At 41.6% G+C, this 26,422-nt stretch overlaps 1 protein-coding gene across 2 annotated transcripts; it reads right to left on the minus strand.

Moving 5' to 3' along the window:
* Positions 1–421: 421 nt before the first annotated feature.
* Positions 422–24,777, minus strand: LOC307240542 (solute carrier organic anion transporter family member 2B1-like). 2 transcript variants are annotated; one of them, XM_080014353.1, is made up of 15 exons: positions 24,490–24,777; positions 23,138–23,253; positions 22,550–22,687; positions 21,579–21,735; positions 20,267–20,491; positions 19,768–19,866; positions 14,627–14,757; positions 11,972–12,059; positions 11,165–11,329; positions 9,960–10,149; positions 9,202–9,349; positions 6,260–6,462; positions 5,098–5,162; positions 2,960–3,080; positions 422–1,953 (listed from the first exon to the last, which is right to left on the minus strand). In XM_080014353.1, the coding sequence occupies exons 2-15, from the start codon at positions 23,222–23,224 to the stop codon at positions 1,728–1,730; spliced, it is 2,043 nt and encodes a 680-aa protein (XP_079870479.1). In that variant the 5' UTR covers positions 23,225–23,253; positions 24,490–24,777; the 3' UTR covers positions 422–1,727. The 2 variants fall into 2 exon arrangements, with proteins under 2 accessions (XP_079870479.1, XP_079870480.1); XM_080014354.1 differs by lacking the exon at positions 21,579–21,735.
* Positions 24,778–26,422: the final 1,645 nt, after the last annotated feature.

Consider the following 26,422-nt stretch of genomic DNA (forward strand, 5'->3'; position numbering starts at 1 on the left):
TGATTATTAACTAAAAACCCATATATAACCAGGGCTGAACCCAACTGACCCCAGCGGAACCAGCGGAACCAACTGAACCACCAGTACTGTCTCCCCCTCTCAAGTGGTGAAAAGATGTAAAAAAATGTAACATGAAATGCGTTGCGAGAACAGCTGTGGCAGACGGAGGTCAAGCCAGCCACGTCTGCGAGCGACGCTGCCGGCTCCTTCCCGTAGCGGCGCAGCTGTACCGGGTCCGCCCCGATCAGCCTCATTAGCGTGGATCGGGAAAACAGACAATAATCATCCTTTTATTATATGTTCCGGTTTTGCCAGCGAGCCTTTTTGTTATTATTATTAGTAAAACCCTGGCCATGTCGGCGCTCCACTGCCAGAAAGACTCCGTCTCCCTCCCTAAATCCATACATGAGACGCACACAACAGCATTTAATAGTTTATTGCAAATAGTGTAGAGTTACCATTTAATACAGTCACATACTGGGTACGGGTTTGGTCAGCGTAACTCAAGCACATCCGAACCCTTTCAAACATTTGTCTATCTTGCAATTTTGTGGGACCAACGGGCACAAACTTTAAGTAAAGCCAGTGTGGTAAAGTCCGAGAAACTCGATATTCTGTGAGAACTTCCTTGTGGCTCTATTCTGCATCAACTATTTCCAACAATACCCTAACCCTAACCCAAAAAGGTAAGGAAGAAAAGAGGAAATGACACATATAATAACCAGCAACATCCATCCACTTGCATCTGTTTTAGGACTATGGATAAAGTCCTATCTTTAATAGAGATGATTGTTATATATTACGGTTATTATTGATAGAGACTATGATAAAGTACATTTCAGTAACGTAAAACATAGTTTACCTTTTGTTTATTCTTGAAAGTGACAAAACACTGACAAAAATAAAACTGAGAAAACATTTTTGTCCTTTATAATCATCAACAGATAATTGTGAAATTGGAATATAAAAGTTCTGAGGGAGGAACAACGCTGAAAGCAACAGCTGGATGTTGGATCGGAGCATTGTTAAGACCAAAAGTTGTAAGTGTTCACCTGAGGAGTGCTTAACACTACACAAGGTACAATTTGTGTTTGTTAAACAGTTAATTGGTTTGTGTCGTGAAGGCATAATTAGGAGTATTCCTTGAGGCTGCGGAGGAAAGGAAAATCTCCCGTCTGCGTTACTCTCTCTTGCTCTCATGCACTTGCTCTCACTCCAGATCATGCACTGAATTAGAGTGTGTTTCTCTGCAGCGTCCACTGGGTTTAGTGGGTGTATCTACAGCTAGGGATCTTGTGGCGGATCATGGAGATAAAAACAAACAAACAAACAAACAAGTATCCTGTGAGGCTAACATCCCATATACAAAATCCTTATGTTTTTAACCCCGGATGGCACCATATTCACTATCAATAAATCTCTTTTTGAATCGAATGGCCAACCTTTTTGGATGAGTACAGAGGGGACGCCTTCATTTCATAAAGAACAAAGGACGTTTAGAAAGTTGAAATGTGTTTATGTTCATCCTGGTTTTAAGTTTGGAAAAGAATTTGGAATGTGATGATCAAGCGAGTTCATGAGAATGCAACGAGCGCAACTTTAACTTTGACCTCATATTAGGAGTAAAACATAAGGCTGAGCAACATTGTGAGCATATAGTTATAAATGACTCAGTGGTTCCCAGGCACATAGACTTTTCAGTCTCCAAAATAAACACACCCTGACTTTTAACACACTTTTCCTCCACTTGCATTCACATTAAGAGTCAGCGGCTCCGTAGTTGGGCTGTTTTCTGGGCTGCTTTCAGGGCTGCTTTCTCCGATGACCAGCTGGTATCCTCTTCCACTTCCTGCCTTTTGGTCCCGACTTCCTTTCTGTCTCTGGAGAACCAGCAAGGAAATCAGGAAGCAGACCAGTCCCCCACTGATAAACCCACACTGCAGACCCATCATCCTGAGAAAAAAAGGAGGAAAACCGATGGAACATTTAAATAGTCCATCAGAAAAGATTGAAAGCATTGTAAAGGTCTTTATTCCTCAAATGCATCTTCGTCATCTTTAATATTTTTATGCAAATAAATGCTTTATACTGGACACTTCCATTTAAATTAACTCAAAGAAAATAATAATCATACATCATATTACATGCAAACAAACATATTTGTAATATACCTATATAAAATTGAGATATGTTATTGACCTATACATATACAGTATATATATATATAAATATATATACACACAGGTACTCCTCACTTAACGACTGAGTTCCCTTCCTCCAACCTTGGTCGATAAGCTAGGACCCGTGTTATTTCACAGTAAGGGGGCGTGGCTATTGCGAAAGCTACTGTCGTGAATACTGACAGACTGCGGGAACGAGACTGAGACTGAGAACGGTGATGAGATTAGACGTATACAGTGTATATAGTATATACAGTATAGTGTATATAGTGTACAGTATATAGTATATATATTGTGTATATATATATATAAACATTTTATATGTACAACTGAAGCTATTACTCTTTCACTCACTTTAACTCAACATCAGAAAGTGAAAAGCAGCTCTAACAGCATTGTAATATCAAATGATTACTTGGATAGTTTCCAATCTGGGGTTTGGTCCCAACACTGAGATGGCTAAAATGGAGGTTCTGAAGGATATTTGTCCAAACATTGACTCTTTTTATTTCAAATTTAAATCCTTGTGTCACTGGATGTTAGTGCATTCCACACAGTCAACCATACAATTGTACTAGACAGACTGGAAAAACCATGAAATGACTTTGAGGCATGCATGGTCTTGAATTGGTTCAAGTCTTAAAGACAGAGACTTGTTCAGGGTGTATAGATATTAAAAATGGACCATGGCTCACGGGTCATCAAATGAACAAAGAAAAAGTATAGGCCAAAATCGACACATGGATCCCTGTCGTAGTCTGATGTCTGGATTGACCTGCCTTTGTCTGAAGTGGTCCAAATCGTAGTAGCGACAGGAAGCCCTCTTTCCACACTTTCTATTCCACAGGATGCATGTGGTGTCTATGACACTGCCGTACACAACCGGTGCAGTAAAGAAGGCTGCAGAGAGAATAAAGAGAAGGGTGGGGGAACACTTTAACGATACATTGGTAATTCTAATAAGGCTCACGGAATCACAATAAATTGAGCTGAATTGAATGGATCAAAGGTGAAGCGGTGTTAATTGACTTGATTTAATTTGGGAAAAGGCTGCCTCCCTTAATCACAGTTGCTAAAAACTGGGCCTTGCTCCTGTAAGAAGGTGGCCTTGTGGGTAACCGGTGCGGGTGACGTAGTGAACTGGCACGTGAGTTCAGCCGCAGCCACAGTGAGTTGCAGGATGCTAAGAGAGAAAAGTTATATAGTTAGCAGGAAAAAGAGCGGCCGTGCATTATGTTTGCTGCTGTACCGAAATAACGTGGCACAGTCGACGGAAGAGTTGGTCCGGACACTGGTCCGGAAGTTTGTTACCAGCTACAAGCCAGGCAAAGCCAAAACGGGCTGGTGCAACACCAGAGGCCTCCCAACCGTGGCTCTGAGCCGTGAAAGCAAGAAGGTAACACTGGGCTTGACCAGGATGAATTCTGCAAGAGACGCCAAACGTCACTTCATTCAGCAAGAAATAAATAAGATAAACAAACAAACAAACAAACAAACAAACAAACAAACAAACAACCAAACAAATACATAAATAAACAAATCAATTAATAAATCAATAAACAACAAATAAATAAATCTGCAGCAGACTGACCGAGGGGAAATGGCGGCGTAACTGTACTCTCAGAAACCTGAGGCACATCAGAATCAGAATCAGATCAGAATCAGAATCAGAAATACTTTAATAATCCCAGGGGGAAATTACTAAGGGTCAGGGTAATAAGCCCAAATATCGTTGCCCTTCTCAGAGAAAGAAAAGGGAAAACTAAGTGTTCCAGAGTCGTGATATTGTAAGCTGTGACTAAACACCGTTCTGGTTTGAGAAGTACACTGATGCACTGGTTTTTGGTAACGCGGTTCTATTAACAAAATAACACTTTTTTCAGTTGCAAATGTGTTTTGTCACATGTCTGTGAGAAGGACATACAGCATGCACTCAAAGACATTGCTCCTCTGCCTTAAGTTGCTTTCCACTGGGGAAGGATCCATTCAAGGATGTTGGGAAATAGGGACTACTGTGGGAAATGTTTCATTATATGATGTTTTGTTTTCCTTCGTCAATATGCTGGAGTGATGTTAAGGGTTTAATCATCATCCACTACCTCCTAGTGTTATAAGCCGGGCCTTGCCCTTTTAAGAAGGTAACCTTGTGGCTGAGGTAGTCGAGTGGGTGTGTGTGTTCAGTCGCAAAAGCTGGAAAGTAACACTATAGAATTCCACCAAACAACACTGTCCTCCATGCCAGACTCTTCAAACCATTTTCCTAGCATTGTGAGCTGTTAGTTTCAGATTGGTGTTGGGAGCAGTTTGTCAGAGGATATGGTGCGAAGCTACATTTTGCTGAGCATGGATTGGTAGATCACCATGTCAAGCACTCTTCAGCAAACGCTGAGTCTGTACTTTCAAATTCATTGGTTCACTTGACTGAAGGATTTATTCAGCAGTAGTTCAGGCGGTAGATCGGGTCTTCTGGAAAGGCGAGGTGTCAGGTTGTCTGTGCAGGACAACCAAACCACGCAAGGACTTTAAACCTTGAAAACGATGCGCTCTATCAGGTGACTGGGGGCCACGGGGAAACCTGATGTACAAGATGTTTAATGCTGAGTTTGCTTAATCTTTGCAATGTAAAAGAGCATTGTATTCCAAAACATCACCTCTACTATGTAGTCATTTGTTCCCCCACAGTCTAAACCATGCTGGCAAAGCTGGCCTGCATCCTCCCATCTCAGGATTCTGATTCCACCTCCTTGATGTCGCTGAGATTTTATGAAAGATTCTCGCATTCTATGAGAATTTATCGAACTGTTTGGGAGAGTTGGGTGCCAAGGCATTGTTGTTGTACTATTCCCTTGCTCCTGGCTGAGACTGAATTTTGCGCAACTCAGCTTGAGGTCATGTTCTGGAATCTAACTTCACTCACCCAAAACCCGGAAAAGCATGAACTCAATCCCCACCGCAAACGATTTGTCCTCTGGAGTTACTGTCCTGTAAAATGAGACAACATAGAGATTATTATTATTATTATTATTATTATTATTATTATTATTATTATTATTATTATTATTATTAGGGGTCCAGCTTGCAGGGGTGGACCCTGTGGTTATTGCTCTGTGTACGCACAGACATGGTTGAGGTCTTGTTAGAAGCGAAACGTTTCAGTCGTCTTGACCTTCGAGTTTGATCAATATCGATCTACATTCGGAGCAGAAATTTGTGAAATCATCATCCGAAGTTATATAAGTCCAAGTTTCGTCTCTCGGAACTCATTCCCCTGCAGCCACTTCCGAGTGTGACATCTAGCCAGACAGCTTGAGCCGGGGCTGCGTTTAAAGGAAACTCGGAAAACTAACTCGTGCTGCATTTTACAAAACCCTGCAAACTACAATCGTTCAAAGAAGACGTTTTAGCTGTTGTACCCACACTGCATCATCAGGAACGATCATTATTCCTAAAACACCGTTCTTCAGGGATATTTAAACTGAACGCCAGAAGAGTAACATGCAGTGATGTAATTGCACGTTGATTGGTCCAGATGTAAGTCCACACAAACTGTCGGAGTTAAAAACAATCAAAAACATATTCCTTGTTTGTGTCCTCACACATGGAACTCCATATGTGAGGACACAAACACAGATTATGTTCTGGACTGTTTTCGCTTGCAGCTCCGGAGCAACGGGTCCGAATTGTGTCGGTTTTATTGTTAAAAGTTGATGAAATGTCTCTGGGGGACATGCGGTGTTCAGTCCCTTTGAATGGAACTGTGTTGTTGGGAACTTCCACACGGAGTGATTGCCTTCCACAGAGACACCGTGAGACAGGACTTTGTGCACTAAAGGTAGTAGACAGACACCTTCTCTTTTTTAGGATGAAGTAATTACAAGTGGATCGTGTCATTGCATCAGCCGATGCTGCATTCAAGGGAAACTTGGAAAACTGTAACAAATTTTAGAATTAATGCTGATGTAAAGATCAGCGTCACAACAGACGTTTCCATTCAAGATTTGTATTTTACACACAACAAAATATTTTCTCTGTCATTCGACATGTCAGTTTATGCCTCTGTCCTTCCCGGGAGTTCCTACCTGAGCACCATCATGAAGGAGGGGGTTTTGCAAAGGGAGCCGATAAAGAGGGTGAGTCCTGACAGCACGAGGAAGGGAAAGAGGAGATGGGAACATCTGCTGCCACACGTCCCCGGCAGCGCAGAACCTCCATCTCCATCGCCACCTCCACCGCCACCTCCACCTTCACCTCCACCACCCACACACTGACACAATGTGTAATTCTGTGGAGGGAGCAGAAGAATGATATCATTGGCAGAAGTAAAGTCATAACGAATGCTCATGTTACTGATTTGTTTTCATGTGTTCATATATGTCTGTTCATTGGGGCCGTTTGGCGGACACAGATTAGGCCTAATGTTAGACTAAATCACACTTTTAATCTGGACTCACTGAAATGTCCTTTATCAGTCATGGTTTAAAATAGTCTCAGACTTGCCCTTGTCTTGGTTTAAAAAATGTGATTTCCAGAAGGAAGATTGAAGGATATCTAGGTCTACGTAAAGGTTTAAATGAAGCCTGACCAGAGGCAGCTTTATCTTTGGATTAATGGACGTGGGGCCTCCAGGTCGACCTTGACGACAGAGGAAATGGATTATCTGGACTAAGACCAGCACCAAGACCAGACAGAAGGAGCTGACGAGTCCTTCATCACCTTAGTCTCGGACTTCTGGTCTAATTTACTCCTGGTTCAGATTAAACCCCATCTGCAAATTTTTGATATCAATAACTTTACAGGTGAATTGGTAGAATATTTTGAAGGAACAGTACTGCAACACTCCTATCGTGTTGAGTCAAATGCAACAGCATGGTTGTTAGAATGAAGTTCATTCTGTTGTAGAAACCCCCTTTCGCAGACAAGATTTACACACAGCTTTCAAACAGCTTTCTTTAGGTTTGGCTACTTTCTGACATTTTTCTCTCTAGCTGTCGATGCCTCGCTTTGTGGGTTATGAGCATTTTGGGGTTACATTCAACATGGAGACAACGAGTGAACATCGAGTGACATCAAAATATCCCATTCTTTGTGTTACTGTGGCAAATTCAACATTGATTCTACAGAACAGACCATGTGGGAGTGTGTGGTGAGTGATGGGTCGTCCTGGTGGCCTGGTTGGACTTATGTATGTGATTGCATCAACTCCTCTTTCAAAATACACACAATCCTGCTTTTGCAGAAAGGGCTGGATTTATTCATTTAAGTAGCCTTTGCAGCTTTTGTGTTGTGGAGGCCGAATAAAATGAATTTGTGATTTGCAGCCATTAATCCGCAATTTAAATAATAATAATAATAATAATGTTTTCCTTGAAAATGCTGCGTTCTGCACACACTGCAAGAATACATATTTGGTCATGCATGATGGAAATGCTGACAAAAATATAATATTGAGATGGCCAAATATAACCGACATAATAATAATAATAATAATAATTATTATTATTATTATTATTATAATAATAATATTTGTCCGCCATCCCAATGAAAACGCTTATGGTGAGTGCTAAAGCACATACATATGGGTGTGCATGAACATGCAGTACACTGTGATGCTGGTTTTAGGGTTTGAAAATTACGTCACCCTAGTTTAGTGTCTAGTTTTTTTGTGAACACATCCCTTTGAGAAAGTAAACTAGGCGAAGCTAGTTCTGTCAGACAGCTTGACGGCGCCACATGCTTCCACGCCCCTTATGGGCCGGCCTATTTAAGCAGCCAGTCCCTCCTGCTCTACCTGCTTGCTTGCTGCAATGCCACGCTCTCTCCACCTCCCCTGCATCCATCCATCCTTCTATGCAGTGGAGGGGATTCAAGCTCATCAGTCCTATATTTCTACCTCATTGAGTATGTGATGAACACTGGGAGTGATGAACAGTAGAGGCCAGACACCCACCTCAAACGATTGCAAAATAAATATAGATCATTGTAAAGTAAATATAAGAGTTGTCTGTCAGCAACTGATTTAAAGGGAAATATAAAACAAACTGACTTTGACTTAATTTCCTATTGTATGTAGAACAATAGTGTCCTTGGTGTATTGCTTTGCAATTTATTTTGGGAAGTGTGGATGGTTGTTGTAGGGTTCAGACACAGCAATGCAGTGAATATAGGAGTCATTGGATCCCATTCGCACCTTGCATTAACTCTCACTTACCCCGAGATAGCAGATCCAGATACGCAGGTTAGTTAATGCAAGGTGGAAACGGGGTCTAAGAAATAAGAGCTTCATATGGAATTTGAATTGCATTGATTACTTTTTGGAGGTAATTAAATCACAACCCATTTGTATTAATGTAATCAATCGGTTAATGCATAGGACCTTATATTTTAGTTTTGGACATGACCTTTTATTTTTCTTTAGGTCTTTTTCATTTATTTTTCTTGAATCTTTTATTTTTTGTTATTTTTTTACGTATCCTGCTTCTTTTGCTGTGCTGTTGTGCCCCAACAATTGTGTAAGACTAAAATGTGCTTACATCAAAGATTTATATTTGCTTTCAGCTGAGTGTGAGAGTTTGTATCCGTGTGCGTGTGTGTGTGTGCGTGTGTTCCAGTTCAAGTTCAAGTTCAAGAGAGTATTTGTGTGTATGTGTGTTTGTGTGTGTGTGTGTGTGTGTGTGTGTGTGTGTGTGTGTGTGTGTGTGTGTGTGTGTGTGTGTGTGTGTGTGTGTGTGTGTTAAAGTCTGCAGAGAGTGCAGCAGACGTGTTCGTCATCTGTCTGAAATGGGCAAAACAGAAGTGAAGCTTTGAAGTGGACGGACTTCACAGCTTCTGTTTCCTTTCTAAATGTTCCGCCTACGACCTAAGATACTGTAAGGCCAGAGGAAAACAAGCAGCACCTGAGGCCAATGCCCCAAATAAAGTAGAGGCTTCTGGTCAAAGAAAGGAGGGGTGGAAGAGGGTGAAGAGTTCGGTGGACGAGAAGTGCCTGAAGGTTGTCATGGCATTGCAGCTCCACGGGGTTCACCTGCACTTTGTGGTTGGTGTTGTCCGTCTCCATGGCGACGCAGCCTGCAACGCAGGGCGATACAAACTCCACTCCGTCGGAGCCACACACCGGGTTGAAGTCATCTTGAGGACACATGCAGCCAGCGCTGCACGCCAAGGCATCCTGACTGTCAACACACATCCAAGCATGTACGCACACTTATGAACAGGTACTGCAAGTATTCTTTCTACCGCATCCCTGTAACTTCCCCCATTTACCCACTGGAAATATTCAAACTCTGTAAAAACTCATTATTACTGTTATTTGAGTGTTACTTGTTGCATCTGAATATTTTTCTTGAATATGTGAATTATTTATTCACCTTTTTACTTGTCTGTAAAAAAAGGGGAGTCACTGACAACTGGTGTCAAATTCAGAGCATCTAAGTGTAACTGGCCAAAAAAAGCCAGATTCTCATCCCACACACATGCAGATACTCCCTCAACCAAATGAAAAAAAGCATACAGTATATTCATGCGAAGATTTTCAAACACACACACACACACACACACACACACACACACACACACACACACACACACACACACACACACACACACACACACACACACACACACACACACACACACAAGCACACAACCTTTGGTAACACAGCAAACATCACAATTGCAGAGCAGGCAGTGATCTTCTCTCACAAAATAACTACAACAAGATGTCATTTATCTCCATTGGCTATCCAACATGGGAGACACACGGAGATCAAGAGGTTGCTGTACTTGGGCGGGAAGACGCCTGCGATCCTCTGTGTGGAACAGCCGATGAAGATGAGAGGAAGCCCAGTGATCAGGCAGAGGAAGACGGCCGTGCTGCACATCTTGCTGGCGCTCATTACCGACAGAGACATCCGTCGCATCACGATTCCTCCCAGGATGGTGCCCATTACAGCCAGTGGTATGGCCACCGCTCCTGTAGAGGAAGACGTGTCACTGTGATTAAATTAAATGGGCAGGGTAACTAGGTAACCTCCATCTTTATTCAACTACAACTCCAACAATTCCATTCAAATAGCCTAAAAACCAACAACTATTCGTGTTTTGAAAGTTGCATGATACAGTATATCTCCTTTGAACTTTTGAGCTTTTGGTAGATCCCATTACTTGTGTGAAGTACTTAAGTATCTTGCTGTGCAACAATATTATTTCCTGATAAAATGCCTCTTTGATAAATTGCTTCATATAAGATGAGTGAGTTCTCGACTAGGAAGTCCTAGACTAAGGTGATGAAGGACTCGTCAGCTCCTTCTGTCTGGTCTTGGTGCTGGAATTTCCTCTGTTGTCAAGGTCGACCTGGAGGCGCCACGTCCATTAATCAAAAGATAAACCTGCCTCTAGTCAGGTTTCATTTCAACCTTCACTTAGACCTACATTAGCTCTTATATTACTACTGGAAATTGTATTTTCTTTTATTTTCCAAATAAAATTGTAGATGTATTTATTTTATTTTACTCTCTGACGTTTCCATAATTGATTGAAACAAAAAAGCCCCCTGCCCCGCCATATCCCACGGTGCTCTAAGCACGGAAAGTTCAAAACAAACTCTAAAATGCGTCCTTGTAGATCTTATATGAGTAAAGATTTAGCAACTGGATTATTTCTCACGTCAAATTTGTTCATACAACGGAATCCAGAGTACAGCTCAAACCCCATTGGCTCACAGAACGAGGGGCCTGGCTGCTCATTTACATTTAAAGCTACACATATAGAAACAGCCCATTTTGGAAGGCTATGGTTTTGAGGCATGTTAGTATGACTCCAATGCATAACCTGAGCGGTATTTTCAGCAAAAAAAAAAAATTCCAAAATATATTTTGGGGACCTCAGAGACCATTTGAAAAGGAGCTATCTATGGGCTCAGACTCAATTTGACACAGTAGTAAGATCCTTTAAACACATTCATGTCCGGCACGACTTTAGGCGCTCACCTATCAGCATGTTGGCGAAGGAGGCGGTCAGCGTAAACTGCTGCTCTGTGAATTTGGCCATGAAGGTGGCTATGCCAGCGACCAGCCCCGCCAGAAAGACCTGAGCAAGGACGACCAGCAGGTAGATGGGGTTCCGCATCATCCGGAGGACGACTCTGGGAAAGGCTGAACAAAGAGAAAGAAAAACAAAGAGAGACCGAGAAGAAAATACAAACGACAAGGAGGTGAGAGTTGAGAGGGTTTGAAAAAAAATACTTAGAGAATATATGAATAAACTATAAATTATGCGTAGCTGGTTCTGTCAGACAACCGACCTATGGGTAAATAGACCGACCTATTTAAGCGGCCAGTCCCTCTTGCTCTACCTGCTTTGCTGGGTTGCTGCGCTCCCTCCACCTTCCCTGCATCCACCTGTTAGGGTCTACTCTTCTATCCAGTGAGAGGGATTCAAGCTCATCACTCCTATAATTACAGCTCACTAAGTATGTCTATCTTTGCAGTAGAGCCCAGATGCCAAACTCAAACGATACAAAATAAATAAAGATGATTTTCATGTAAATCTGAGTGTTGTCTGTCGGAAATGTAGTTATAATAAAGTTATATCTGTAAATGTATTATTATCACTTCCAAAAAAAAAATACATTCTGATGCAGCAATGTCAATCTCATACTCACATTCTGTGATTTCAAATTACCTAAAATAATTTTAGATATCTTCCAGTTGTTTATTTTTTAATGAATAGGAGACTCCACATTTGTTATCAACATTCATTTTACGGTACTTCTTGAGGGACAGAGGTTAATGTACCTTTAATGAACTGAATGAGTGTGAGTTGTTGGACAAGATCTTGTGACTTTTTATCCTCTGATTCAGTGTGTTTTTCACCGGCGGCAACCTGGACAACAAAACACACAAGAGCATTCTGCAGCAGGCTGGTTGCACTGTTGAAAACATGTTTTCTGCTATCTAAAGATCAAGATTCAATCAATCGGCAGGTTCATTAAATGGTAGGGAATTGGCCTTGAATCTGTGATGCACAGTACACAGGTGAGTGCAGTGTGAAAAAACGATTGTAGGGTGGGCTGGGTTTGTATTGGAAGAGGTTACCATTTAAAATAAAGCCTATTTTTTGGATATTTATCCATAAATATCTAAATATATAATTGTATCTATTCATAGCAAATAACAAATTGAATTTGGTAAACAAATTCAAACCAAAACTACGCTCTAAGGCATTTTTGCTGCATTTTGCTTTTTGCTGAATGAGAAACTAGTCTGTTGCTCCTATCTGTAAGAAACAACAAGCAATCGTGTTACTTTCACTGCCAAAATTAATGACCTTGTAATCAATGACTCTTCGAGGCCACTAAGAGCTTCTCGCAACAAATACGCTGCAGGTTTATTTGGTCTTTAAAGTAGGGAGATTGGTGAGGGCTCAGATTAAAGGGCTGAATCACCTGAGGTTGTGAGGCCAGAAATACGGGATCCATTAGCAGTCCCTCTGTAAGCCCCATCTCTGGGATTTGACAGTGATTACATATCATTTTGGCAGAATTGCCGAGTTGGACAAAGCAATGATGTGCTTAATTTTGTCACATAGTGGAATGTATGATCAATGAGTGGATTGCGTTTCAAGGTCAGTGTTCACGGAGGTAGCTCTGCCTCAAAATAAACTGCATTTTACTAGCTGATCCTGGGTGGGTATCAAATTAATCAAATAGCTGGTGGGTGTCAGGTTCATATCAGCCCAGTGAACATATTCAAAGGAAATGTTCGACCAAATTATGTGTTTTTATATTTGCTAATGCTCGTAAGTAAACCTCAGACAATATTTTCAGATGGAGGCAAACAGAGGCCGTGGCGCCTTCAGCTTGTCAATCAAACACATTCTAATTTAGAGCTGTTTCGAAAACACATTGAATATCCAAAACTCCCCCCTGCCTTGAACAAGAGCGTCCGGCATTTTCACCAGGATTTCATGTCTGTCCTCACCTGAGTCTCCAAAAGGCAGTGTGAACTTAGACAGTGCATTACTCTATACAGTACTTAGTTAAAATATAATCACTCCATGTTTGATTCAGTGAATTACAGCAGTAATATGTATGGATTTTATAGAAATTCATGCAAACTTGCACAATTTCTTCCTGTCAGAGTGTGAATTGTTGATACAGAGGTTTATTCCCAATTGCTAAAACCGTGTTGTTTTTTTTTGTTAATTTCTAGGTTAATTATATGTTACAATTTATTATTTATTGAATGTATATTATTTTATTTGTTAAAATTTTTTATCTTTTATTCTTATTACTTGAGTATTATTACAAAACAAAATTTCCAAAAATCGATCTACCTGCCTGTCCACCTATCTATCTCTATGTATCCATTGGCAGTGTTCCTGTCCATCTCGGTGCCAAGAGAGCCAGTGGATGTCCAACCCTTTTACATTGTATATATATATATATATATACATACATTTATTTATTTATTTATTTATTTATTTATTTATTTATGTACTGTGTATACTTTTTATATATTTTTATATAATTACATGTTTTCTGCATAATAGTTAAATGTTTATCTCTACCTATATTCTGCTTTGTTGTCCTTGTTTTAGCTGTATGTCTGTGTAAGTACTGAGAGAACAAACAAAAAACAATTTAAAAGTCAAAGTCATATTCCTTGTATAGTATGTGTACACATGCAGTACTTGGCCAAAAAAGCTGATTCAGATTTGGATTCTGACTGACTGTCAAAAAAACCACTTGCACAACCACCAGGATGTGTTCTTCAGACATGTTTGCGCAATTTCTATCTATCTATCTATCTATCTATCTATCTATCTATCTATCTATCTATCTATCTATCTATCTATCTATCTATCTATCTATCTATCTATCTATCTGTCATGACTCTGCTGCCTGGCCGTCTTTTGTCTACTATTTTATGTGCTCTGTATAAGAGTTGATTTTGCACCTTTCTTTTAGGTTAAGTCAATTTGGAGTGATCCACAATATTAGCAGGTTATTGACTTAACTTGAAAATAGAGCAAATATTTAATGAACAATAATGACGTTGTATTTGGTGTTAATTTAGTATTGCAGAGCTCATAGCCTCCATGGTTACACACAACCTGACTTTGTTGGGGCATGAACTGTGCAAAGTGCAAGGAACATCTGCTGTATTTACTGAATGTTAAATTTGCTGACCCGGCCCAAGCCAAAGGGTCAAAAATTATTCAAATCTGAAGGGGATAAGAGTGCTCTGTTTGTTTAAAACTGCAGCTCCCATCAAAACAACCAAAGAATTTCAGAATTTGTTAGTTTAAGTCATTTTCCAACTCCCTCCCATTGGGCCGGTTACTATCAGTGATTTGAAAGTCACTTGTGCACCTCTTGATTTTTATTGCTTTGATTCACATAGAAAATCTCGCTTCAAAAGGTCTTGGTTGTTGTTGATGTGGTCTACCTCTTTGGACATGTGTCTGGGGAAGAAGAAGTAGGGCAGCGAGCACAGGAACAGAAAGCAGGAAGTTGCCAGTAAGCCGAGCCACCAGGCCCCGACCCAGCGCAGGTCCTTGGGGTCCAGCTCGATCTGATCTGCAAAACAAGTCAAGCCAGGCCACCTTCTTAATCAGTCAGTTCATATATACCTTGGCTTTATCTAGGATTTTGTATTAAGTATGATAATATATCACAAAGTTTATTGGTTGCATTCTCTAGTTTCTGAATTTGCTGATCTTTGCTTCCTCCCTCTGAGGTTTACTACCTGGCTGAGACGTAGCTCTTTTAAACAGCGTTGCCATATCTGTTCCATTTTGGGGTTGTATCAAAAGTAATGGTTTACTTTATTCATACCATTGTCATGAGAAATACCCCACAGTCTGAGAAGATATTTCCGTAAAAATATGGCTGAAAATCTTCCACGTTAACAGTCAATAAAAAAGTGGTATTTCCTGCTTCCTACATAAAAGATGCCTGAGGGTTGCGTGTGTTTGGATTCTTTTGTCAATTCTATGTTAATATAGAGAATAATTCAGAGGAACAGATAAACAGTGAAAAAATGGAGTGGAAAATCCCTTGTGTAAAGGAACAAGCTCAGGTGTGTGCTCACAGTTTGGTCCTTCATGTCAGCTGGTCCCTTTCTCAGCCCTTATGGGGAGCATTGGGACACAGTGGTGTATTTAGCAATGAAATTCTGGTGGGGCACCTTGCTCATAAAGACATATCAGCTTTGATTTTTACCTGACACAGCAGGTATTTTGTGTTCCAAATATAACATCTTATAAATTGCAGTTTGGGTTCTCGACATTTTAATTAAACATTGATTGAAATAAATTTTAATAAACAGCTATTATATGTTCCAATTAATAAATCAAGCAGTAGAAACACTGTTTCTGGAAGCTCCTACAGCATACAAACACATAACAGTAGTTTTACTAAGTAACCCAAGTAGAATGAAGCAGAGAACAGAACTTCATGCATTAGGAAGGCTATGAACACGGAGGGTGTTACACATATAGTGATGTGGTATATACTGTATATGTGATATATAAAGTCAGATATTAATCAATAAATTGTTAATAGATAATCAAACATTTTTACGCACTCAACCCCAGAAAGGCCATCACCAAATGCAGACTCTACATTTATGTTGGCAAAGCAATAGCCAACATAAAGCAACAACCTTAACCACGTCGGGTGCAGGACACACATGCACACACAAAACAGGGGGCACCTGACAGAGAGAGCAGGCTACTAAAAGCAGTGGGTTCCATTAAACACTGAGCCGGCCTAATTGCTAGAAAATGAAAACAAAATATGTTTCCAATGCAAGACTATACAGAAAAAGGCCTATTACGTGTAAAGGGAGATGAATCACCACATTTCTCAAAAAGAAAAGATGTCTGCCGTTTTTTCAATCATGCAAAGGTCTCCGTTACTTTGCTTTTGTGGACCATCCCATTGATGAATACATTTTCAACCGATAAGATAGGAAGGACGTTCAGCCTCCTCTGTCCCATTGTGTTGCGTGCAAAGGTAGACAAAGCTGAGCAGGTTATTGACATGTACTGATCACAGCAGCAACAGTGTACTGTTTCCTGTGTGCAATTTGGTGCAGTTAAACTGACACTTCAGCTCAGTTTCCAGTTGTGCCTTGTTTGCCAAGGGCCATATATTTACTGCACATTCAAGCTCTGCACTGGGGGTGCACTGGGGAGGGAATTTAGGAACTTCGGGAAAAGTGTGCAGGCAACAAACTTTGCTCTGATCGAATGCTCACTTCAGCAAAACCTATCTTCCACATGGCTCATTACAGTGTCGCACGCCTCCTTCATAACCGATGCTGTGTTTGTTTTCTTCCATTTTGAACTGCTTTGTGCATCGTGAGCAATAATATCCGCTCGCTCTTGCCGCTGGGTCACATGGCTCTGGAAATTTTCTAATACAAGCTGCATTGAGCTCTTGTTTCTGCATAATGTTGTGCATAATGTCCACTTCTGGCATAAGCTCAGAGAATAATTGTAGGGAATGTTGGATCCTGCAGGTGCATGGACAGCCCATAGGCCTCACTGATGCTCACTCTGTCCCATCCATCCTGTGTGGACATGTTCTCAAGATATTCCGTTATCTCTTCCCGGCTCTACCAAACAACAATCATTGTTCTGCTTTTAAAATCCCATCGTGTTCCCGAGAGCCTCGAGATGTGCCTGTTAGGGTGAATTGGAAAATAATGTGACAAATCCAGATAAATCTGGAAGAAAAAAAAACACTTAAAGTTCGGAAATCCTTGCCGAACAAACAATTCCTTGCCATGAATCCCCAGAACCTCTCCGTCACCGTAGTCCCGATCATGTAGTGCAACACTATCACCCTCTGAGAATTGCGGGTTATGTCTGTTGTTTCGTCTGCTTGTACAGCAATGAATGGGGCATCTCTGAAAAGTTGTCCCTTTGAAGTATGGTTGCGCATATCATGTTTCTTAAGTCTGGGATTTAAAAATGCCGGGTTTGGTGAGCTAGATGAGTTGTTGTGTAGGTTGGCCACATTTTGAAACCCCCAAACCAGGACCCTAAAGTGTTCTGCACATTCAGCACTCTTTTGGGCGGCCAGTGACGGATGAGCATCCCTTCTTTATACACGGTGCTTTTTTTGTTTCGTTCAATAAGGTAATGGAGAGGCACGGGGGACGCGCAGCGGAGTCGCCTACAGGAAGCCTTACAGGTGCATCCGCCCTCCCATTCACACTGCATACCTCACCACCTAAGATCCACTCAACCTGCCCTCTGATGCTGCCACCTCACCAAGATCTAACACAACCTGACTGACAAAGCATTGGTCGGGGTGCCCGGGTCAAAATATCATAATAATAATAATAATAATAATAATAATTATAATAATATAATATATATAATAGGAAGATATTTTGTTTCAGAGACCTTTATTCTCACAGTCTGGTGAATTTTTATGTAAGTAAATCACAAAATAACGAGCCAACAAAATACATTTAAAAATAAATCTAGCTTTCCTCAAGTAATGCAAAAATTGCAACAACTTTTCCTTTTCTAGTTCATTTTTGTTTCAATCAATCAATCAATCAATCAATCAATCAATCAATCAACCAATCAATCAATCACTCAATCAGCCCGCCAATCAATCAATCAACCAATTAATCAATCAATCAATTAATCAATTTTCCAGTTTTATTTTTGTCTGTGTTTTAGTTTTGTAACGCTTGGTGTGTGTGTGTGTGTGTGTGTGTGTGTGTGTGTGTGTGGTAGGGGGGGGGGGGTTCTGGGGGGTCCAGCTGATCAGTGGCTTGTGTTGTGTTATTTGCATCAGTTCATCTTGGGGCGAGGTGTCCAGAAAAGAGAGTTATTTGCCAAGGTGACGAGAGGCAGGTTCTGGGTTGTTCCGCACAGGGAGGTTGCGAATGTAGAGTGAGGGAGATGTGCAGATGTTCGCTTGTTGCTGGTTGCAGTGTGAAGAAACATAAAGATAAAAAGTTCTATAAAAGGGTCACGGCCATCCTCTGGTTGTTGTTTCCATCTGGACACCTCAGCCCCTGGGGTGGTTGTGAGCCATTCGGCAGGGAATAGAACCGGGCTTCAGCTACCAACGGAACTATCCTTTGGGTCGCTTCACTGAGTCCTGTCCAGTTAAAATTGCCAAACGCCAGAATATTTGGGGTTATATCAGCCCGATTTTCAAGCAGCACACTGGGAGAAAACGCCTGGTACTGCTGGTTAAGAATTCGCCCAGAGTGGCTGCCAGCCGCCGGGCATGTGACGACTTGACAATTATATTTTTTATTTCCTCTTCTTGGCTTCATGTGCATGGATGATTGGCCCTTGGCGACTATCAATATGGCCTATGCTCAGAACCGGCCCCGCATGTTTTCTTTTTAAACCACTCCGGAATGAAGCCGCAGGTTTTGTCCTGTGTTGCTTGAATGATTTGTGTGATAGCAGGCTCAAGTACAGCTTCTTTCCAGAGGCTGTAACACTGTTGAATAAACATCCACCCCCCCTCTAGCACTGGACTTTTAAATGGTTACCTGCTTACCTGTTGTTACCTGCTTACCTGTTGCATCTCACTTTCTACAATGTTCACCCGTTTACATTTACTGCCTTGCACTGTATAACTGTTTACTCTCACTACTGCACTGTTTCATCAATTGCCCTTGCACTGCTATCACCAAAAGCACAACTGCACAATACTTTTTTTAACTTTACTTTTTTTTTATATTCCATTACCTGACCAAAACCCGCACAATATACATAGATATACTACATGTATATGTGTAGTATTTATATAAAATGCCTATTTATACTCTCTGTACATAATCCCTTATACTCCTGACAAACCTGTATTTATAACCTTACAATGTTGTACATAATACATCTCTTTTGCCTACATAACTGCACAGAAACACTGTACTCAAATAGCACTTTGGTGTTTAAATGCTTCTTTTGCACTTCTGGTTAGAGGTCAACTGCATTTCATTGGTTCTGTACCTGTACTCTGCTAGTGACAATAAAGTTGAATCTAATCTAATCTAATCTAATCTAATCTAATCTAATCCAATTAGTAGGCTGGTGGGGTGCCAAACATTTTATCTCTAGCTTCTCCAAATGCAAATCGCTAAACTTTGCTTTTAGCAAATTGTCAACGTAATTCATGTTTTCAATGTTATAAACTGACTGTTATACAGGTATGCTGTTAGGTTGCACAGCACATACAAAAAAAAAAGTGAATAATGTATGTAATTACTGTATATAGTCAATACAGTAAGGTGGGCGGTGCCAGACGTAGGGCCAACACGATTGGGGACCCCAGGCCATCCAACATGTGCAGAGGGGCTTCTCTAATAAACTATGTTAGAGAGTGGCTGAGGGGCTAGCCCCACTATGAACACAACGACAACCATAGCCACCGCTATGGTTGTCGTAGTATTTATAATACAGTATTATAAAATGGAAATTTTCACAGCATCTCAAAAATGTTATTTCTTGTTTTTAATCTTAAAGTACTGATTTACGTCAATATCAAACAAAAGTTGAGTTTCCCAGTGTGTGTGTGATCTGTTGGGACCATCGCTCCACTCACCACTGGGGATCTTATCAAAGTCCACATAGAAACGCAGCGTAATGGACGCCACGATGAAGCCAAATGCAGATCCAATGGAGTTTGCTGCCAGAGACAAACCTTGAGACAAACAAAAAACAACCTCGAATGACATTGAAATATCACATTCACAAATCTTTGGATGCATTCACAAATATGTTTCAGAGCCCAGATAACAGCACTAACATTCCACATTCCTTACGACCTGTTGAACCTGCCGACAAAAACAAACAAGCTCCACTCTTCTCTCCAATCTGGGGATTCGAGCTCCTCACTCCTCTATTTCGAGCTCAATAAGCATATCTACAGTATGTTTGCTGTACATCTCACCAGGAGTGATGGGCAGTAGAGCCCATATGCAAACATCAAAGTATGCAAACAATGCAAAGTAACTAAAGATCATTTCAAAGTAAATCTAAGACTTGTCTCTCAGAACTGGGATCCTGATTGATTATTTTCACAGCGCCGGCACCAGAAGTACCGAGGTAGAGCGGCGAGTTCCTCTTGCTGGCATGGTCGTCAATGTAGGACATTCCAAAGGGCTGAACAGGCACGGTGCCGATCCCCCGCAGAAGCTGACCCAGGAGCAGCAGAGGATAGACGCCCTGATGCGAGGGAGTCTGACGCTGCGTGCAGCTCTGGCTTGACGGCAACTCGGTGAACGTGCCCTCTGAGTGGCAAAGACCAGAGCTGTTGTCAACGGTGGCTGTAGACGAACAAAGAGAGAGAGAGATCAACCAAAAATTGATGTTTCTCTCTGTGTATATTTTGCAGGTCTACTGGTGTAGGTTTATTTGGTTTTATGTATGTTTTGTGTGGAAGCGCCATTGCTTTAAAATAGAGACAATATTAAAAGGGAAATTCTGAAGGGCTCAATGTAACTCAATGTAGTGTAGGAAACACCTTTAACTTTAATCAAAATCTGAGATTTTACCCAGCTGTAATTTATTATTTCAATAGCAAAATTGACCCCTTTCTTTGCAAATGAGCCTCGTTGCAAATTGCGTCTGGAAACATCGGCCCATTTTACAAACACTGGCGCTGTTAGCCAGACGAACTTTGTGGAGCAAAATATATCAACTGTCATCATGTTTACACTTTTATATTAAGATTCAGTGAGAACTAGAATTCCTTAAGTAAAAAGAAAAAAAAAAGATATATACATATATATATTAATATATATACCATATACACCCCCGTCAGGATTTGGCACTGGCACAGCACCTCCAAGGATTTCCTTACAATTTTTCATTTTCATTTCAACACTTTAACTCAAAATAACTACAGTCAACTACTATTTTAAGTTTTATATTTATTTAACACTGATAATTTGTTAAACAGGCAAGTGTAGAGCAGTGGCCTTAATGCGTAATGACTCTCTAATGGAGACCACCCCCACCCCCTCCCGCTGATGCACGATTATTTACTTTGGCACATGGATAACTGCGATCAGATGCAAAACAACATCAAACTGCACTCGGCAGCATAACATTAGCGCAATATCTTTTGTAAATTGGAAGCAAAATTGTGGCCGCAGTAGTAGGAACAATGGACATACAATTCATGGTGCTATAAGCGGCCGCAACACATTTCTTTGATAATTTGTTTCAGTAGTTTTTTAATATGTCTCTAGTAAAAATCTTAAAATGTGAGTTATCATCAGGAAATATTCAGGAATAACGTAGAATGTGTGTGCTGACTACTTAACGGGCTAAAATAAAATTGGACACCTAGAGTGCTGTAGCGCACATATTGAATTTCTATGTTAAGGCTTGTCGGGCCCATGCACTCACAGTTGCTTGAGTACTGGTAGGGCTCACTGGTGAAGTGTGGAATGGCCATAATCAGCGTAGCCACGCTGGTCAGCAGAGCACCTCCACCAATAAAGCGAGGCCTGTGGACTCTGCTCCCGAAGAAACTCACAAACACGATGAGAACAGTGTTTCCTACCTTGAGGAAAAGACAAAGAGACGAAAAAAAAGTTGGAGGAACTGCCCCGACAAGGTGGCGAAGAAAGGACCATTGCAGAAAAATTGTGATGGCTAGATGACTGGCATCTCCAAAATGACAGGTCTTCTGGGGTGTTCTAAAGGAAGGCAAACCAATGAACCGGCGACAGGGTCATGGGCCCCCAATGCTCATTGATGCGAGTGGGGAGTGAAACTTGAGCAGATCTGGTGCAATCCCACAGAAGAGCTTCTGTCGCACAAATTGCTGAAAAAGTTGATGCTGCTTTAATTGAAAGGTGTCAGAACACACAGTGCATCGCAGCTTTCTGCGTATGAGGCTGTGTAGCCACAGACCGCTCAGAGTGTCCATGCTGAACCCTGTCCACCGCTGAAAGCACCTACAAGGGGCACGTCAGTGTCAGAACTGGACCATGGAGCAATGGAAGAATGTGGCCTGCTCTGATTAATCACGTTTTGTTCTACATCATGTGGGAGGCCGGGGTTAGAGTCCGATCCGATGCAGCATCTGTTGGATGTGCTGGAACAACAAGCCCGATCCATGGGGGCCCCACCTCCCAATTTCCAGGACTTAAAGGATCTGCTGCTACCGTCTTGGTGCCAGATACCACAAGACACCTTCAGAGGTCTTGTGGAGTCCATGCCTCCACGGGTCAGAGCTGTTTTGTTGGCACAAGGGTGAGCTACACAATATTAGGCAGGTGGTTTTAATGTTGTGGCTGATCGGTGTTCATTGTACTAATTAATTAGTAATAATCAAGGATTTTGAAGTCAGGGCTTGTTGTGTTTGGGCCCACCTCGTTGAAAGATGACAAGAGGCCGACTTTTTTGCTGGAGAAGCCGTAGCGTCGCTCGATGGTGGTGATGCCGCTCTTCAGGCATCCTGACACCAGGAGCAGGCCCAGCTGAAGCATACACTGGCAGAACACAAAAAACTAGAGAGGCAGAGGGAGACAGATAGAGAAAAGTAAGCGAATAAATGTGTAATTTATTCATTTAAATCATTATGTGTTTGATTTATTTGGAATGGTATCATAGTATATAATATAATAATAATAAAGGTATGGCAATAGAAGCAGCAAAGCTGTGGTGCAGGTCCAAGGAAGCCCTCTTGAACATGATTCATGATTCCCCCTTGTCTCTTGGGGCATGCTGCCATATTTCATTGATAATGGTTGTTGCACCTTCGAAAATATCCAAGATCACCAAGTTCAATGCCCGAAGGATCTCTTTTTTTTTCCACAACAAAATTGCGTTGCATTTGTGTCATGGCATTGGTCACGTTGACAGAAAACATCTGCGACATAGTGTAAATCCTATCAGTTGAAAAGCAGATCAATTTGGGATGGATGTATGCAGTCCGCGCTCAGGCCTGGGACAAGTACCTTGATGCTCTGAAACGGACTCCAGCATTTAGTTGATGGTGGTGATCGTGCGGATTTAGCTGCAGTATTGGGATCGTTGGTTTCCATGTTTACGTGAGACTGACTTCTCTTGAAATCTAGATAGATAGATAGATAGATAGATAGATAGATAGATAGATAGATAGATAGATAGATAGATAGATAGATAGATAGATAGTTGATTTCGTGTGCCGTTACGTGTGCCAACTGATTTCCATTTGTTTCTGAACGTTTTAAGATGAATACATGGATTTTGAGACCCAAGAAAACGTATCTTTTAAACACAGGAAAACAAACCCGCTTAAACAATGACCATTCATTAAAGTGATCAGAAGACTTGTGCTCTCTCTGAATGGGTTTAAAGGTAAACTCGAGGCGTACTGCCCAGATGGATTTGACCGCCTTTAACCTGGTATTTTTTATGGCCGTGTAAAGTTTAGTGTTTTATTCAGGCCCATTGTTTTTATGATTTCATCTTGGTTATTGTTGTTTCATCGCCTTTCTTTAAACTTCCCTGCTCTCTAAACTTCCTAAACTTCTCAACATTGTGCATACACTTTTTTCAGAATGAGTATCTGTTTAAATTATGTTATTCGTATTAACTCATTGCCTATTGGTGATCACAGTTCCCGTTCCACATTCTATTATTCCAACAGCACATTTCATCGGGCACACATATCAGAAGAAAAACAGAGATAAATCAGAAATACAGCATCATGGTTGGAAGTTTGTATGGAAACTGTGTGTGTGTGTGTGTGTGTGTGTCTGTGTGTGTATGAGATCGCTGTGGTGTACTTAGTGGTAAGACAATGAGCAGCAGAGTGGAGCATGGGGTGAGAAGCAAGGAAACCCCTGGAACTTTTAGCGGCACACATTAATGTTTTCCATCCCTGGAGTAAAGTTCCCCGCTAAGCAGGAAGAGAGACCGAAGGGAGGCATACTGTGGAGAACCTAGGATCCCAACAGGGCGCACACATGGAAGCAAGTGGGAGCGGCAAAGCGGAGCGACACTATTAAAGCTGAAAATTTGTGTTTGCCTTCTGACGAGAAACATGTGAGAGCATTCCCAGTCGCACTCTTGCCAAAGCAGGTCACATACACAGGTCTGTATAAGGAACCACTCTCCCCAATAAGCTATGGAATGGAATGCAACCTCTAAATGTAGTTGTTACAGGAACACGCCTTAACCATTAACCTCCACATGGAGCAGCTGAGCACGAGACAGCGAACCATTCACCCTTCATGCTCATAGAAGTAGGCTCTACAAAAGCAACACGCACAAACAAATTCTAAAGAAGCCGAAATGAAGTTGTGAACTCTTCTGTCCCACTCACTGTGAAGCCTGACGTTCCCTCCTCGTTCCACTTTGTGCCGCTGATATTGTGAAATTTCACCCCTGTGTGCTCCCACGTCCCATCTAGTCCCCTGCTATTAATAGAGTGAAGAGTAAAACACTGAAATCTCTCTCTCTCTCTCTCTCTCTCTCTCTCTCTCTCTCTGTCTCTCTGCTCACTAACGTCCGTTAAGTTTTTCCCTCACTCTGCAAGTCAAAAGTGAATTCCTTGGAATCATGGGGGGCTGCAGTCCCCTCTCTCATTTCACTTTCTGTCTTCCATTGCAACACTTTTCCTCCCATTAACCACAACCCTCCGTCCCTCCCCATTCCACAGCATAGCACTGGGGCAGAGGTGCGAGCTCCACCTCCCCTGCTCCCCTCTCTCATTTCATTCTCTATCCCAAGGAAGAGGGACGTCCTTGTATGGAAACAGAGGCTTTTATGTAACAGGGGCTTGACAAGTTGTGGGGTTTCCAGCTGCTGTTCTAAATTTCCTGGTAAAGAGTACCGGATAAGTTCAATCTGATGTTTCCCAGGTTCGAATGTTTGTTTTCTATGATTGGTGATTCTGACACTAAGTGACTGTCCCGTCTGACCAGAAGAACCGCTCTGGGTTCCAACATTCCTAAACTTGTATTAACACTGCAAACTGGTGCAATGAAAAGTTAAAGGGGGGGATTCAGTTTACTTGAGGTTACTGATTTGGTAAATGGGAGGGGGAAAAAAAGTGAAAATACCTGTTCATGAAACGGTGGAAAATTCAACTAATTCTGATGGACAACTCTTAGATTTAATTTTAAATGATCTTTATTTATTTGGCATCGTTAGAGTTTGGGCATCTGAGCTCTACTACTCATCACTCCTGGTAAGGTGTGCAGCAAACATATTCATACTTAGTGAACTAGATATATAGGAGTGAAGAGCTCCAATCCCCCCGTTGGATAGAAGCGTAGGACCCAACAGGTGCATGCAGAGAGGTGGAGGCAGCGCAGCAACTCAGCAAGCAAGCAGGAAGCAAAGCAGGTGGAGTGGCTGCTTGAATAGGCCGGCCCATAAGGGCGTGGAAGCAAGCGGCGCCGTCGAGTTGTCTGGCAGAACTGCTCCGCCTCAGTTCTGATTTTGAAGAGCCAATCAAAATAAACATTTCATGTTAACAGGCAATTGGCAGTGATGCAATTTTAAGTTCATGGCTGACAGGGCAGGTTGGGGAAGAGGTTGATAAGATTTTTTTTAATTTTCAGGTATTCGTTTTGGTGTAGCAGGCCTTAGAATAGTTGATATCCAAAAATGCTGACTGTATAATGCATGGATGAAAAGACTTTAACAGGTAGGTAGATAGATAGATAGATAGATAGATAGATAGATAGATAGATAGATAGATAGATAGATAGATAGATAGATAGATAGATAGATAGATAGATAGATAGATAGATAGATAGATAGATAGATAGATAGGTAGATAGATAGATAGATAAATAAATAGACAGACAGAGACAGATAGATAGGCACTGGGCACTAACAGGGAGACTTCCTCAGTCACTCTCTATCCCCCCAGCCCCCTTCTCTAAATTAAACTCTGCCCTGTTTACGTACTCTATTTAGGAAAATAAATATCTTTGCCGTCGCCCACCCAAATAATCCAAATGCCCACCCAAAGATGACATCCTAGTAACACCATTGAAATGGTGTGACAGAAACGGTGTTTTTGCCTCCTCTTCCACAAGCCCACGCCATAGCTCAGAACCACCAGCAGCTCCTCAGCCTGGTCCTCTGCATTGAACTGGTTGTGCTTCGCCTATCTCTCCCAGTGCCAAAATCATAATCAGTACATACACCACACAATAGGCCTAGGGCTTGCGGGATGGGTGGGATGCAAGTTATGTGGGTGGGGATGTGGCAGGCCATCTTGCCCATCATGCTCCTGCTCCGGC

Source organism: Zeus faber (assembly GCF_960531495.2).
Source record: "Zeus faber genome assembly, chromosome: 14".
In the NCBI taxonomy this organism is placed as follows: Eukaryota; Metazoa; Chordata; class Actinopteri; order Zeiformes; family Zeidae; genus Zeus; species Zeus faber.